The 16,848-nt window shown below is 38.4% G+C and overlaps 1 protein-coding gene across 1 annotated transcript in view; it reads right to left on the minus strand.

Annotated features, from left to right (window-relative positions):
* Window positions 1–526: 526 nt before the first annotated feature.
* LOC106944957 (lipoxygenase homology domain-containing protein 1-like) overlaps window positions 527–16,848 on the minus strand; it is a 36,508-nt gene continuing 20,186 nt past the window's right edge. Inside the window, exons 24-44 of the mRNA XM_015028311.1 lie at window positions 14,932–15,065; window positions 14,658–14,803; window positions 14,464–14,568; window positions 14,255–14,383; window positions 14,001–14,165; window positions 13,560–13,741; window positions 13,362–13,478; window positions 13,078–13,240; window positions 11,168–11,322; window positions 10,888–11,097; window positions 9,628–9,754; window positions 7,890–8,098; window positions 7,472–7,657; window positions 7,262–7,389; window positions 6,847–6,964; window positions 5,844–6,021; window positions 5,560–5,745; window positions 5,223–5,393; window positions 4,995–5,127; window positions 4,090–4,245; window positions 527–3,997 (exon numbers count right to left, since the gene is read on the minus strand). Coding sequence (XP_014883797.1) covers window positions 3,517–3,997; window positions 4,090–4,245; window positions 4,995–5,127; window positions 5,223–5,393; window positions 5,560–5,745; window positions 5,844–6,021; window positions 6,847–6,964; window positions 7,262–7,389; window positions 7,472–7,657; window positions 7,890–8,098; window positions 9,628–9,754; window positions 10,888–11,097; window positions 11,168–11,322; window positions 13,078–13,240; window positions 13,362–13,478; window positions 13,560–13,741; window positions 14,001–14,165; window positions 14,255–14,383; window positions 14,464–14,568; window positions 14,658–14,803; window positions 14,932–15,065 — 3,579 coding nt within the window. The 3' untranslated portion in view covers window positions 527–3,516. The remainder of the gene's footprint in view (window positions 3,998–4,089; window positions 4,246–4,994; window positions 5,128–5,222; window positions 5,394–5,559; window positions 5,746–5,843; window positions 6,022–6,846; window positions 6,965–7,261; window positions 7,390–7,471; window positions 7,658–7,889; window positions 8,099–9,627; window positions 9,755–10,887; window positions 11,098–11,167; window positions 11,323–13,077; window positions 13,241–13,361; window positions 13,479–13,559; window positions 13,742–14,000; window positions 14,166–14,254; window positions 14,384–14,463; window positions 14,569–14,657; window positions 14,804–14,931; window positions 15,066–16,848) is intronic.

A 16,848-nucleotide genomic window follows, 5' to 3' on the forward strand; every position in this document is an offset into this window, starting at 1 on the left:
ACCGTCCCATGCCTGCTCATGTCTTGACGGCACTCACACGAGGCTGATGATGCAGTGCCTGAGTCTCGCCATTCGAGTGACATTTCTATTTCTTATTACCAGAACCTTATTGCCTATCAGACAAGCACATGTGATTACTATATAGAAGTAAATCGCCTCTGTTGTGTATCAGCTCCTTGCATTTCAATCGTAGTTGCTCTGGCTGTTTGAAAACTTATAAAGACAAGACTGTGTGGTGGTGTTACAGGGAATATCCGAACTAGTCTGCCTGTGAAATGTGCTAGAATGTGTACGATTGTCCCCCACCCACTCTCCCTCATGGTGCTTGTGTATGGTATTGCTAGAACTGTGATATGTTCAGTGATAGAAGCTGTTTCTCTGTATCATGCATGAACCATGTTGGCATACTTCACTTGAAGGAGGGTGAAAGGGAGAAAAAAGCCATCCATTTGAAAAATACCAAACAACTGTTCTTAGCATTAATTTTATTTCAATTGTCTTTTTCTTCCATTTCTTTTTTTTTTCATTTAATTGTATGTTTTATTTGTTTTTTTCTTTGCTCACCTGCCAATCGGGACATGGTACTAATACGCCAAAACCTTGTCCATTTTAACCATCGTGAAAAAGAAGCTGCAATGCTGCAAAAAAACATATTTATTGTCGTTCTAATGTAGCTTGTGTTTTGTAAATGCACTATAATATGGCGTTGCCTGATATTTTGGTTTGGTGGTGTGGGTACTTCTCGTCCGAGGTTTTGTGTTTTCTTTCAGTTCCAAGTATTTTCATGCTTCCTTGTGTACTATTGGAAGGTAACTTGACTGTTTGTGTTGCATTTTTATTTTATTTTATTTACATATGTAACCTCCATCCAAAAAAAAAAAAAAAAAGAAATTACAAATACATGAAAATGGAGGTTTTGCTAGTCCACATAGAATGCTGTGATTAAAGATGCCTTAAGTATTTAACAATCATTATTTATTACTAACTGTAGCTAGCTAGCTATTGTGGTGGAATATTTAATGTCTCTGTCTCATAACTTTGCAATTTAATCAATATATTTATTTAAAATAACACAAAATATATAAAAAAAATACCTCATTATGCATTGGTTGGTGGGGATGCTTGTGCATGCCGTCTGTGTTTTGTTTTTCAAAGGAAGAAAATTAGAAAAGGTGACTGAGGGACTAACCAGCATGGTGCTGTTGATCTAGATTACATTCCATTTATGTCATTTATTGATTTAATCGCTGAATGTTTAAACTTTCTATTTATTTTAATATCACTCCTGCTTCCATCTACCACAGGTGTCAGGGTGCAACCCTGTTTGTCTTATAGCTTGCTTTTGTTTTGCTCATAATAATCTGTGATATTTTACTAGATCCTTTAATGATCATATCCCTCATATCAACATGTCGCTTTAGTAATCATGATTTAGAAACCACATCAGTTGAATTATCTGTTGCTACATATTGCTAGGAGTTGCTTCGTGTGGGATTTATGGGACTTCTCTTACATGCTACCTTGAGCCATTGATCTTTTGAGCAAACTTCTGGTGTTACTGTGGTTTTACAATATAGATGTTTCACACCTTGGTATGATAAGCTAACTGCGTTTTTCGGTGTGCATTTCTTATTAATACTCTACTAATCCTGCAAATTATTCTAACATGTATTGGATTGGAATGAAGCTGACTGGTCTTACTATAATTTCATTTCGTGCTCTCACTGGCCTTACCCTGTGCCCTCCACCGCGTACCCCGGTAACTCCAGGCTGAACTGGACAGTAGCCATAGTATTAACTCAAGCTGATGAACCGGAATGAACAGTAGAACTCAAAGCACAAGCTTTTTAATGCATGTCCTTCTCAGGTTTTCCTATGTGTATGTGGGAGTAGCTCTGTAGACGTGTTTAATATGATGCTGTACCTTCTTGAATATTTCAGATGTTTCTTTGCTGCTGAGAAAAATGTTGATTTTTAACCTGCCAGTGAAAAAGGGAAGTGGCCATCTTTGTACAACACACTGCTGTTTTGCTGTAACCGCGCAATGTTTTATGATCTTGAGTATTTTATAGAAATGTAGAAGTATGTATCAATAATACGAAAGCAATAGCTAAATCTTAATGAAGAATAACATGATCAGTGAATATTGTGGAAAATCTTTAGATTCACTCTGGGTGGATTTTGTACTGTATTTATTACTAATGATGATGCAAAAAGTTGCATAGCTTAACCCAAACTGTTCTGTCTCTTTTTTATTTATTGTCTTGTATATGATCTTTTTGTATGTGTTTTTCAAATAAACTGCCTAAAATGCTGACAACTAATCAAACATGTGGTGTTTGTTATTTGTTTATTTTTTGGCTGTTCAGTTATTAAAAAAAAAAAAAAATCCACAGAAGCCCAAAATTAGAAGTAATATTTTAAATTTACCAACATGTTTCTTCTAACTATCAGATTTAAGTCGGGACTTTTATCTGATTGTGTCAATTTTTGACACAGCTTTTTTGTGAATTGTAAATCAAATCTTAAAAATAAAAAACACACATACAAAAAAAAAAAAAACATTGTTATTGTTATTAAAATTGCAGGGTTTCCCCCAAAAGCTTGCTAAGCCTGGTGCTCGTGGTGCTAAGGGAGTCATTCATCCAGCTGCCCGCCATGTTTTTGAGGTAAAACGTGTTTAACATTGACAGGAAATGTGAAAATATCACTTGATAGTTATGCGTTATTGGAAGACTGCAAGATTAATACCGAAACACCAACTACAAACTCTTTAAAAAAGGCAATCATTTAAAAAAAAAAAAAAAAACTAAAATAAATTAACAATACTAAGCCTGGTGGGGGCACAAGTAAATCCTGATGGACCCGCCAGGCTTATAATGCACAGAGGGAAAACCTGAGTTGAAATAGTTTTGTAACTATTAGGTGATTCAATTATTTTATTAGGGATTCCCCAAAAGTAAAGTGTACATATATAATGACATAATATTTCCTTAATTTGTCGCTGGATTTTAAGCTTTTGAGTTTCTAAGGAACGTCCATTGGGAACACTGTAAACTTTTAAGCTCATCTTGAGTCTGTGAATCGTACATTTGGCTCAGTTTAGGATGAGTTTAAAGAGCTTAAAGCGCAGAATCGGCCCCTACAGAACAAGTTAAGTTAAAATCAGAAACCTGACACTTCACTTTTGATAATATTTACAAAAAACAACTATTATTTCCCCCCTGTTTACAGTATTTCTCAGTTCGTGCTGGAGTGCGTATAATTCTGCTTCTGTGCAGCAACTTCAATGTGAAGACAAAAAAAGCAGATGACAGAAATAAAAGTATGAATTAAATGTTTTTTGTGTTTGTTTACTTTGATATTCATTTCTTTTTTATGGCTTTTCCTTAAGTTTGAAGCGATCAAGCCTCAACAATTGGCACAGAGTTACTTTGACCTTTTTCATAATAAACATCATGTAAAAAAATAGGAGTAAATGAGGTAAATAAAAAACGTACCCCTTGTTTTTACCTCCTAGTATCTTGGATAAAGCACTCTGTGTATCTGCCCATCAGCCTTGTTAGCATCCAGCCACTTTCCACACAGGAAGATGGTTGTGACTGAGTTAGCCGTGTTGGTTATCTCAACACACTCTAAAAACCACCCGCAGTTCGAGTTGTTCCCATCGTGCTCCACCTTGACCCTCAGCAGCTCCCCAAGGTCGAGCATCTCCACGACGAACCGGTCCGTCTGCCCTCGCTCGAAGAGGTTGCGGGACTTCTGCCTGAGCTGACGCCTGCCCGAGTCGCCGTTGACTCCGTAGATAGTGATGAAAACGTTTGCGTCCGTTCCAGCCCCTTTCACGTCCCCGGTGATGACGATGATTTCGTACTTGACGGGAACCAGTTTGCGAACTTTGCTCGCAAAGCTTTCAACGGATTTATAGCACTCAAATGTCTGGAACTGGTCCTTTTTGGCCGCCAGAAGGATTTGTGCGTCACAGTGAAAGAAATACCTGAACGAAAAGATTCAGAGTCATCAAAGGACCTTTTTTTTTTTCTTTTTACATAACCTAACATTATGTAAGTTGTGTGAGAATCCACTCACTTGTTTCCCATCTCCTTTTCTGTCACTACCACCTCCAAAACGTGCCAGAAGACTTCTTTCTTCACCTTCTTCCCATCTTTTGTTATGTGGCCGAGGCAGATCCCAGCGATTTCCCCCAAGTGTTTGGACGAGAACTCAAACGTGTCAGTGGCACCGCTGCGAAAGTTCACAGAAATCTGCAACTATTAGACGAGTTTGTGCACGGCGAGCAATTAGAAGAAAAATATCAATAAAGTGAGACGTTTTCTTTGTTGGCACTGAAATTATCTTTCCTGAGAAAAGAGACGCGAGAAGATAAAGGAGGGCAGAAAGAGAAAGTATGAACGAGGGAAGATTATGTAAGATCTCTGCAAATGCATTCATATTTCTTTAACATTTTCTATGTTATACGGAGATTTTATGTGATGAACCAGTAGAAAACAATGCATAAAAGAGAAAATTTCACAAATAAATATCTGAAAATTGTTTCCCCAAATACCCAAAATCTTAAATCCACTAATTCAGTGACTAATGAATTTAGTCCCGCAAGTTTCCAGTCTTTCTCAGCTGGCCAGCTTTCCTTTTTCTGGTAAAGAAAAGCAGCTCCACAGCATGATGCTGCTACCACCATGTCTTACAGTGGAGATGATGAGTTCAGAGTTTGTGAATCAGCCCAGAGTAACTTTTTAACTTCTGAAGCCAATTTGATTTATTTATGTATTTTTATAGGTGATACAAAATGCAAGCTAGAAAAATTATCAATATTTTTTTTGTTTCTTGAGCAGTTGATATTTATCAAGCTATGATTTCAAATTAAAAGTCCAAACAAAGCACAAGAATAAACTAACATGGCAAACCTTTAGAAAGGAAACACAAAAGAGAACCAAACCAAGATCGTCACAATAAGAGTGTTTTTAAAGTCTTGCCTTAAAAACTTCTTTTTCTTATTCTCCAGAACAAACTCCTTGGATCGAGCTTTCCTTCCCTCCAACACGATCCAGGCGTTTTCTGAGGTTGAGGCGTTGTCGGTGTTAGCAGTAATGGTGACGATTTCATATTCTGTGACGAAGCAGAAGCAATCATATAATCTCATGTGAATGTAATTACCTCCAAAAGATTTTAAGCTTTCAGCATCCATATGTTTTTATACTAACTGGTTTTATCGCTGAGGTCTATTGAGTCATTGTTGGCACAAGCCAGCTCCCTAATAATTTGCCCGTCGTCTTCATTTTTAGCCAGCCAGCGGTCGCAGGGGAACCTGAAGGTCTGGTCCATGGCCTCGTCTTTCACGTCGATGTACTCTAAATGCCACCCGGGTGCCGGGCCTGTTTACAGGAGAGGCGTTGAGATCCAAATTTTGATTCATTCAACAATATTTTTCTAAACAGTTTACAGGTCCAGAGTTGAATAGAAGGAATTGGTTTTGTTGCTATGCATAATAACGTAACTTTGCACCATGAGTATTACACCCTGCAGGCTTCCTCTTCTCACCTTTGTTGTCATGCCACACTCGGACTTTGGAGAGCTCCCCCAGACTGAGCATGTCAGGAAACCGAAAGACGTCCTTCATCTTCCGCTCAAACTTGTTCCTGTTGGTGCTCTCCTTCAGCGGCAGCATCCCGGTGTCGCCGTACTCCCCAAACACAATCAAAAACACGTTGGCGTCGGTGCCGCCGCCTGAAACGTTGCACCAAATGTTCAAAAACGAGACAGAAAAACATGAAATTTACTTAAAAAAGTAAAGAGCGATACTGTCTAAAACTCATGTGCCGTGCCTCCGACGTCGCTGGTCTGAACTTGGATGATGTAGGTTGTTTTTTCCACCATCTCCTCGTCGTCCACCACTGCCGGCAGCTCACACACTTTTGTCCTTTTCGGCCCTTTAGTGTTGGACAGCCAGTTCTCATAAGTGAACAGATACTCTTCCTCGGTGGTCAGGTTCCGCATGAGGATCTAAAAGTGAGCATGGAGTGATTAAATTAATTATTAACATTAAAAGAACATCAGTACGGCAGGACTGGATGTGAAGAAATGTCCCCAGCTGCTAAGGTGGCATTTTTAGAAAAAATGTTTGTTCCAAATGTCTTCTGTTTTTGATATTTTTTTTCAATCTGAATTGTTTTACATCATATAAAACAAAATGAATAAAAAAAATGCTGTTTTCAAATAATATCAATCATTTTCCCCTTTTTAACTAATTTAACCAAATTTTTAAATAACTAATTGACCTGTACATCCACTAAAACACCTAAACAGGGCTTGTCTGACAACATGAAGTAGGCAAAAAAGTCAAAAAGCAACACATCAGGCTCTGATGTGAAGAAATTCAGATATTTGATTCATTACCACTTATTGAGAACTTAAAGGGGAATATTATATAAAATATTTTGAGTTTACATGATGTTATATTGTTACTGATTATGGGCTGAAGGCAGAGTGTCGGAAAGAGGAAGACTTCTTAAAGAGACAGAGGCCCAATTACAAGTCAAATTTCCTTTAAGTTTTGCTTGATCAAGTAACACAGTTATTTGATTGTGCTATAAAATGGCACTATGTGCCTGAAAACTACATAATACTGCTCCTTTAATATTAAAAGTTGTGTAAATGATTAATTTCACAGAAAAAATATGCTTAAATAATGATATCAAACATTTTGAATGACAGATAAAACCAACTTTATGACCCTATAATTGCTTTTCTACCGCTGATAAAGTATTTTGGTGATATTTAGCATAATGTAATGTTTGCAGTTTTAGACATTAATGGTTTTCATGTTACCCTGTCCAGAAACCAGTCTGGGCGGCTCCCAGTGCCATCGATCCGAACTCTGATCTTCTTCAGAGGAGCGATGTCATCTATCTCCAGGGTGAACGTGTCTTCTTGGTCACGTTCAAACCTGCACGAAACAACGAATAAACAAACCAAGCATCTCAGAATCAGAGCGGGTAAAGATTAGAACAGGATTAAATCACAAAATTCAGAATGATACTTTATGGGAAAGAGAAATCATTTTTTGCCAAGAATATTGGGTGGAGATTTGTTGCAAATAAAAGATTTTTCTCAGATATTTCACAGATGAAAAATTACATCTCTTCAGCCTGGATGAAGAACTAATCAGGGGGCTTTTTTTAATCAGGAGGACACTTTCCCTAGAGAGTGGGGTTTACTATTAGAGGATCGCTGCTGGACTGACCTATCCCCGTTCTTCGGCAGCAACATTTCCTCTGTGCTCCCGTTGGCCCCGTACACAGTCAGGAAAATGTTCGTATCCGTCCCTGCATACTGAGTGTCTCCTGTGACAACCGAGACTGAATAAATAACCTGCAAAAATGCAGAGAACAACAGGCATAAATGAGAGGAACTCTGCTTTCTAACAGCTCATATTTTCAGTGCGATGACTCACTTTGCGGATAATGTTGATGGTGCTGGAGTCCAGCACGTTCAACAGTCTGACAGTCAAACCGTCTCCCCTGTCTTTAGCCAGCCAGCATTTACATGGGAAGATGTACTTGATACCTTTGGTTGGCACAGCAACCGACAGCTCATCCACCAGCCAGCAGCTCTCTGGTGTAACTCCGTTATGGCCGAGCTGAGCGGCAGCAAGAGACGAGACAGAGAGAGGAGACAGAGAGAGCTGGGAATTCAGAAACCATTTGATTCTGTTTGATCCACATTCCATGCACTGCAGCCACAGTTAATAATTCCTGCACTAGAAAGTCGTTATGTGAAATCTTCGACACTGAGGAGGCAGCAGCAGCAGCAGCAGCAGCAGCAGACAGGCAGCTTCACAGATTTAGCTACAGACAGTCCCAGATTCTCACTTCCACCCTCTTGATCTCTCCTACGTCAGCTCCGTAGCACACGAAGTGCTCCATGCCACCAGCCGCGAAGCATTTCTTCCCTTCTGCCAGGTCCAGCCACAGACGGTCTGTCTCGGCGTCGTTCGGCCCGATGACGATGACATAAACCCTGGCTGTGGTGCTGCCGTCCCGGTCCTCTCCAGTGGACACCGTGAAGTGATAAGGGATGACTGCATGAGGGACAAGATCAGATTCAAATTTAACTACTCAAACAAGAAAAGTGACGCTTTAGAAAATCTGCTTCTTAATTGAAATGAGATTAGATTATTGTGTCACTTGAGAGTTAGTTGTAACCATTTTGTCTGTGTAATATAATCGATTTGTTGGCTGTTTAGCCCAGTATATTAAACAGGCACATGGTCTTAATTACACATTTTGGGCGATTATTATGTCAGTAGGTAGCATATTTCATTAAATTGAGATAATGGGTCGGATTAAATAAGTGTTCACTTCTTCCTGCTCCTTTTCAAACAGAAAAATAGTGGCAAACAAATTATTTTCTTCTTAGTTATGTATGCACATGTTTGATTGTTTGTTCTCGTGTCTTTAAAAAACCTTTTTGAAATAAATAAAAACTATAACTATAACTATCTTCTAATTTTACCTTTTATCAATTAATAGGGCTGAAACTAATGATTATTTCAGTAATAAACTATTCTATTGACTTTTCTGAAAGTTCATCGGATAAAAAAAAAAGTCACATTCTGCAGATTTTACATTTTTAGAAATCATTAGAAAATTTGAAATATTTAAAAGATCCAAATAAGTAAATAATTTAGTTTTTTAAAAATAATTACAAATGTTATTGCCTGAAACGCAAAACTCAAGATTTATTTAGTGAACACTTGGTCATTTGTAGCAAAAGATGCATCTGCTGCTAAAATTAATTTCTACTAATCTATTGATTATTTTTTAGATTAATAAATGGGAAGCAAAAGGTGCTCAGTCAGAGATTTTTTAGTTTCATTTTTTTTTTTTACATAATTTGAACTAGGTGAAACTAAAACTGCCACTAGAGTTGTGGGAATAAACTCCTCTAAAACATTTGACCTAGTTTATAAAGACAAACTGCCAAAAAGTAAAGGAATGTATTTAAATATCTGATGATAAAGAAAATAATCGATCTCAAAGAGTGAGCCACCCAGAAAATCCCAGGAGCAGAAAATTAGATTAGATTAGATTAGATTAGCCTCTATCTGATACCAAACCAGCATTCAGTTTGCAGCCAGCTGCTGTAATCATCACAAAGATATTATAATTTTATAATATAATTTTATCTGAAGTTCAGCATCCTCAGTAATCCCTTTTTCATTAGTTTATAAATGCTACCATCTGCTCTCGTTTTCTTCTCCTCAGATGTTTTTCTCGTTTCTCAAAGGAATCCCAGAATGTTTTCAGATCCTCCACAGCAAAGTTTTATCTACCTTCTTCATCGTCAACATGCATTTCTCAGCTTTATTAAAGAGGAATTTAGATTTTTATTTATCTCATCTTTATTTATGCAGGTTGTCTCGTTGAGAGAACAGCTTAGATGAAAAACAAAGTTACAAACGCAGCAGCAAAACAAGAAGTTACGAAATCTTGGCTCAGTTAAATAATATTGATGCTGTGGGACATTTTTTTCTGTGAACTTGAACAAACAGGAGGTTTAATGGCTGTTTTCTATGTTGACATCAGAGATTTTTAAAGGGTTGCTTACTTGGACCTTCTTCGGCCACTGTAGCCTTTTTCTTCTTTTTCTTCTTATTGGCGTTTTTATCGAGTCCTTGTTTGGACTGGGCCATCTTCATAAAATATGGATCTGTATTCCTTTCACCTTCATACCCCTGTAATGGACCCACAGAACAGATTTTAGTAATACAAAACAAAACAGAACACTGCAAGAATAACAAAATAGAAAAAAATATTGCCACGCTTCTTTCACTTTTGGCAGGCATTGCAGTGGAAAACATAATCTCATCATCTAGAGTTTGAAAATGTGGATATGTGAATGACATCTGCTGGTTTGAACTGAGGTCAGAATCGGATGTTTCAAGAGAAAAATGGACCAAATGGGAACCAGATCCACAATTAACAGAAAAGATCCAGAACAGAAAATAAAGCGGAATAAAAATCTACGTTAGACTGGAGAATTTTCATGGTAACCTAGCTGAGTAATTTATTAAATAATGTACTAAGAACATCCAGTTCAGCACATGGGAACAGAATGGTTTGTTTGTTAAAAGTGTCAGAAGGACAAAAAAACCTATTCAGGTAGTTAGGAAAAGTATTGATGCAAGAAAAAAGAGAAAAGAACTAAAAATGTTATTTCAAAGCTAATTTAAACTATGTTAACCGGTGATTATTTTAATGATTCTTTGAACAAAACCAGCGGCTGTGAAAAAACATTGAGATTAAAACATTTTACGACACAAAAACGGCTTAAAAGATTCAGACAGACATCCAAGTTATGAATAAATTTGTACTTGGCACACGTAGTTCTTAGATCCTTCACCTTATGATACATTGTAAAGCAAAAACGATTAAAAACATGGAGGAGTGTTTACTTTTAGATTTTAAACAGGACATCCCCTTCTAGTCCCTTTATCTTCTAAAGATTTGGGGGATGAGGTGAAGAAATGGACTCTGTTTACGTCTACCTGCATATTTATCTGCTTTATCAAATGTACTGTAAAGGACGAAGAGCGGAGATAAACTTCAGTCAGTACTGATCTAAAGTTTTCTATGTTTTAAGTCTCTGAGAGCACATAAGTTGTTTATGTGACCCTTTTCTGTACCAGGGATAGAAAAGCTGGGATGTCTTGTCCTCATTAATCATTAGGATAATTAAAGGATTAACTTCTTTCTTTCCTGAACTGCTGTCATGTTTCTTCTTTGGTGGTTCAGCAACCGTCTTCAATCTGTTTCGTCTGCATTCCTCGTCTGCAAAACTGAAAATAATCCACTGACTCAAACAGACCTTGACGTAGAAGATCCTGTCTATCCGTTTGTCCTCTTTCTTTGTCGACAGCCAGCGCTCACACACGAACATGTAAACTTCCTCCGTGTCCTCATCCTGCACCTCCACCTGGTCCAGGTACCAATCGGCTCCCACCATCGTGTTGTCATGACGAATCCGAATCTTAAACACCTGACCCAGGTCCACAGCCTCAATTGTAAACCTGTCCACCTGCAGAACGAGGGATGGAGTTTAACGTCTCCACGCACCAACATTATTAGACATTGAACTTTAGAAATACCTCTCCTCTCTCGAACTTGTTCTTGTTGTTCTCAGATTTGGCGAGTTTGCGTTCCCCGGTGTCTCCCAGGTCTCCGTAGATGGTGAGAAAAACGTTGGCGTCAGTTCCCGCTCCGTACATGTCACCTGTCCGCACCGACACCTTGTATCCGTGAGCTGTGAAGGAGAAGAGTCCAAACTGTGAATACAGCGGACTTTACGCTCTTTTACACTCAGGTACACAACTACAAAAAATAAAAAATAAAATATAGTTATATGCATCACATTTCTTTACACAAACTGCGGTTTAGGTCATAAAAGTTTTCAGCTTCTAATGAGCAATGACATTTTAAAAACAAGAATATGTTTACAATTTTTATATTATTTATTGTCAATTATGCTTATGGTCTCAAAATATGACAAAATAATAAACTTCCAAGTGATACTAATAATTGGTGGGGCTTTATTTTGTATTATCTGTGTGGTATGAGTTTTTTTGTTTTTGAACAAAATAAATGAAATAATGAAGATAAAGGACTATTTCCAAAATGTTTAACAAAAGAGAAACGGTTGAGTTGAGTGTTTCAACACACAGGAGAACTTATCTTAAAATTTATGCTTTATGCTAAGAAGTCAGGTCAATGCCAGGAAACTAATCTATTCAAATTAACTGAGATATTTCTCACATTAAGAGTGGTCAGAAACAAACAGAAATATAAAAGAACGTTATTGATGGCGGCAAAATGTATCTGGTTTCCCTCCAACTTATACTTTAATTCAAATATTAGTGCATTTGTTTGTTACATCCAATCCAACTTCAATTAAATGTCAGAAATAATTCATTATATTAACTTTTAAAATCAAGCAGATTCTTTATTTCTGCACCTTTCTAAGCATTTTCATATTTGTCTTATAGCAAGTTACTGTTTATTAATGAGAGAATATAATACAACCTCAACTACTGGAAATATGGTTTCTGCATTTCGGGAAAATTTGTTGTTTTTTTGATGCTAGGAGTAACAGCGTTAATGGATTAGTTCAGGGAAACGATTGTCAGACGTTCACTTCCAGCAGAGTTTCTCTGAGAAGCAACTCACTCTTGGTTTCTGATCGCCTTTACATTTTGCAACTAGTCACTGACTTTGAATGGTGATTCAAGTTGAGCAGAATTGGGTTTCAGGGGGTTTCCCAATGAAAACAACTGCCAAGAGTTAACATTTCGAAACAGCTGCAGGCTGGAAAAACAAAAAACAAAGAGCGGAAACTCAATATGCAGGGCAAAGTGGAGCTGCAGATTACAACTCTGCAACAGGCCTGGCAAACTTTTCACTGCTCCTGTAGGAAACTCCTCCTTCCTTTTTTAAAACCTGCAAATCTTAATAGAATTTTGCATTAAAAGGATCATTATTGTCCAAATGAAGCAAAGTTTACACTTTCAATTGACTTTTAATGCAACTTTTAGTGCAACTTTGGATTATTAGTATCATTATTTACTGAATGACACTTCATGACAAGAGTTGTAAACATTCATGAAGACTCCTGCACATTCACAACGTGTGTTTCGTCATGTTTGTGTCATGTCAGTCTTATACACACCCCTTCAAATAAAATGTTACCAAATTTTTTTATTCTGTCAGAATACTGAATTTTCCCCAAACTCCATCGGGAGGAAACCTGACTGGCAGAAACAGAGCAAAGTAAAAAATATACAACTTGTCAATACCATTTTGAAACTCATCAGAAGCTCATACGTTGATTTATCACCAAGTCCGAACAGCTACACCTACCTTAACATTTTATTTTTGACCATTTTGAGCCAACTTTGTGCATGCAGTGTGTGCTTTTAAAATGCATTCACTTGTAAATGTAACAACATGATAAGCAAAAGTAAAATAATTTGCACTTCTTCATCTAAATCAGAGTAAAACTTACTCTCCAGAGCATCCTCCACCTCCATTTCGGTCGTCTTTAGTGTCCCGTCCCGGAGGAGCTTCTGGGTGATGATGTCAGAGGCGACCAGCTCCCTCACCGTCTCTCCATCATCTTCAGACTTGGCCAGCCAGCGTTCGCATGGAAATATCGTGGTCTCTGAACCCTGACGTGAACCACAGACAAATGAGCCATGCTAGGTTGGTTGAAATGTTATATTACTAAACTGTTCATAATTTATTTAGTCTTCCGAGAAAGTGGTGTAGTCTGGAGTGCATATTGGATACCTTTCCTTTGCGGAGCTGTCGCCTGATCTCCACCCTGTCAAGATGCCACCCTGGGTTGGTGCCTCTGTTGTCATGTCCTATCCTGATTTTCTCTATCACATCACCGATGTCCTCCAGCTGAGGCGAGAACATCCGATTGTTTACAAACCAACAGCACGGCGTAAGAAGCCTTCTTTATTCTAAAACACACTTCCTCACCTCCACAATAAACATGTCCTCTGCTCCTCTCTCAAAGTAAAGCCGTCGCTCTCTCTTGTTTACACACAGGTGCTTCTGCAGTGTGCACATCCCGTTTTGTCCGTACAGGACGATGAACACGTCAGCGTCTGTCCCCGCAGCAAACACATCACTGGTGAATATTTTGATCTCATAAGGCACGACTGAAAAACAAGAAACCAGGAGATTTGCTTAGTTTTGTGACCTGCGATATGAAATTTGACTGTTATTTTTATTATTTTTATGTCTTGAAAGTGCCATAAAAAGTTGGAGTTAAAGCAAACCACTGATGAAACTTTAAACACTTCTGCAGATTTTACTGTGTTTTCCTATTTTGCAAAGTTTAACATCTTTGGTTCCTAAAAAGCACATTTCCATAAATACCATTCCCACTAATGTTTTTATTAGCATCTATTTGCTTACATGGAGTGTAAACTTCAGTCTGTAAGTCAGCGGGATAGAGATCCCTCACGATGGCACCGTCATCCTCTCCTGGATCCAACCAGCGGCCACATGGGAAACGTAGTCTCTGTCCCTGAGACGGGGCGTCCACCTCAACCCAGTCCAGGAACCAACCGGATGAACCTCCTATTGGGATCAAAAGCATCAGACATTTTGATATAATTTAAACTCATTTTATTTCTGTTTTTTTAAAAAAAGTTTTCTTCTTCACCCGCCTGAGTTGTCGTGTCCAATCCGGAGCTTCTCCAGGTCGCCCAGGTCCACTGCCTCCACGATGAACTCGTTGATCATCCCCTGTTCAAACTTGTTCTTGTAGTTTTTACAAGACTTCAGGTTGATGAGCCCTGAATCAACAGGAGTTTCACATCCCAGTTATAACCTTTGGGCAGGATCTTTGTGTCGCCACGGCAACGCCGGGGCTCACCTGTGTCGTCTTTTTCACCGAACAGGATGGCAAAAACGTTGGCGTCGGTTCCAGCATATTTCTTTTCCCCAGTTTTTATTTTGAGAGTGTAGGTGGTGGACATGGCTGCAATGACAGTAATAGAGGTTGACATCATATCGCACTGAATCACACATTATGTTTATAATTTGCTTCAGTCGTTTAAGGCACTTTACATTTCTGCTCCAGTCCCAAAGTGGCGCTAGTTCCCTCCTCATCTTCATCCTGCCTCATGAAGGCCTCATCAACAGGAACTAGCTCTCTTGCTATCTGCCCGTCATCCTCATCCACTGCGAGCCAGCGGTTACAAGGGAAGTAATACCTACAGACACCCCAGAAAGAAACTAATCAGAGCTTTTCTTCTGCACAAAACTGTTAATTTTTGCAGGTGTACAGCTATATTTAGTCAGAAAACAGAGAAAAATGCATTGAAACAGAAGTTACCCTTACGTTACATCTTCCTTTGTGTCCACTATCTCAACACGATCCAGGTACCAGGATGAGTGAGGCTTAGTGTTGTCATGTCGGATTCGCAACTTCTTCAAGGTGAGCAAATCAATAGCTGTCACGATGAAAACGTCTTCCTGCAAAATTACAGGAGAGACGCTGTCCGGTTCAGTTAGACTTTTAGGTAATGCCACTCCCAGTTTGTGAGAAATCTCTCCAGAGAAAGTATTTGTTTTATCCACCCAGCCTTTGTCCTGGGTCTAGAGGGAAAAGCCAAGCATGTTTTGCACAGTTCCAGTTGTTAGATGACATAATATGGCTCCTTTTACAGATTACAATATGTTAATTACATTTTTTCGCACAAAATCATTCTTAGATAATAAGATTTTAGTCAGGCCTTGATTTGTGGAGTTAGAAATAAACTGAACTGAGTGTGTTTGTCACCAGTTGTAACGTAGAAATGAATAATTCACAGGAGTGGATGAAGTGGGGAGTAAAAGTAGGACAGGTTCAATGACATGGCGGACTCCTCAGAGCTCCTCTCAGTCACAGCTGGCCTCCCTGCAGGAGATCCTGTAATTGTAGCAGAATACACTCCTACCCACACCTCTGAGCAAGGCTCAAGTTGCCCAGAGGTCATCGGGTTTTTCAACAAGAACTGTTGATTTTAAGCACCGGTTCTTATATCGATTATAAAAACTGGTGCAGCCCTGATGAAAATTGATGGGATTAGTGATTCTGAATTGTCAAGAGGTGTAAAATGAGTAATTACTTCTAGGAACCACATTGAGCTCATGTGCCAAATAGTATTTTTTTAAAGGTCTACAATTATATTTTACAGAAAGAAAACCTACAAATCTTGAAAATAGGAAAGATAAGTAAATCACAATCTACCTCTTTCGGTTATTTTAAAACAAGATTTTCTGAAACAAGAGTAAACTTTTGAGTCAGATCCACTCAAACAGATAAGCATTGAGGAAGCTCACACGCCTGCAATGGCACCGTATGAAAATCTGATGATAAACAATAAACGGACTGTTTTTTTTGTTGTTTTTTTTCCTTTGAAAAAATTTGATTTTGGATGGAAATATGCTGGATGGATCTGTGGCTGCTTATTGGTGCTACAGTAAAAGTTTCTACGGCAAACATGAGTGAGCTCTGAAGAACTAAACAGATAAATACGAATGATTTCTCCTGTCAGAAATAAGTTTTGCAACAGTAGCATGAAACAATTTGAAACCTAGACGTAACCTAAGTGTCACATTAGTCTTCCCACACAGACAAAACAACACAGTTAACCACAGGTGTCTGTGGCCATAAAGCCATAAAAGTGGCTCTTTAGGCTGTAAAGGTTGCAGACTCCTGGTCTTTCCCAAATGAAAGGAGGGAACATTTGACTGCAGCTGCTGTCTGAGAAGTTTAACTTCCCCTCTCTCTACCATATGTGCAGGAGTAGCTTGAGAAAACTTTTCAAGGTCAAACATTGGGTTGCGAGTAAATTATGGAGAGTTTTAGGTATTGATGGACTGTTTATTTGGGTAACAGTGAGTCTCGCACTCATCAATATAACATGGCTGTTCTGGTATCAAAACTGTTGGTGTGAATCTGGTACCGTTCAGAACCAGAACAGAAATTACGTCACTCTAAATGTTTTCAGAATTTCTTTTTTGGTTTGAGTTTCAGCTCAAGTACTTTTATTTCCCTCCACAGGGTGTAGGTTTGTTATGTCTCCAAGCTGCTGCTCCAACACAACATTCTGGTCTGACTGGATAAATCATGATATACAGCTCTGGAAAAAATTAAGAGACCACTGAACCCCACTGAATACTGGTTACTCCACCAAATATTTATTTCTGAACTCTTCCTGACTTATAACAGTAGTATTGTTGCTTCTAAATGAACATGAACTAGTTTTCTTTG

The sequence above is a fragment of the Poecilia latipinna genome, unplaced genomic scaffold (genome assembly GCF_001443285.1).
Source record: "Poecilia latipinna isolate Pla-1442-1.1 unplaced genomic scaffold, P_latipinna-1.0 Scaffold119, whole genome shotgun sequence".
Taxonomy (NCBI): Eukaryota; Metazoa; Chordata; class Actinopteri; order Cyprinodontiformes; family Poeciliidae; genus Poecilia; species Poecilia latipinna.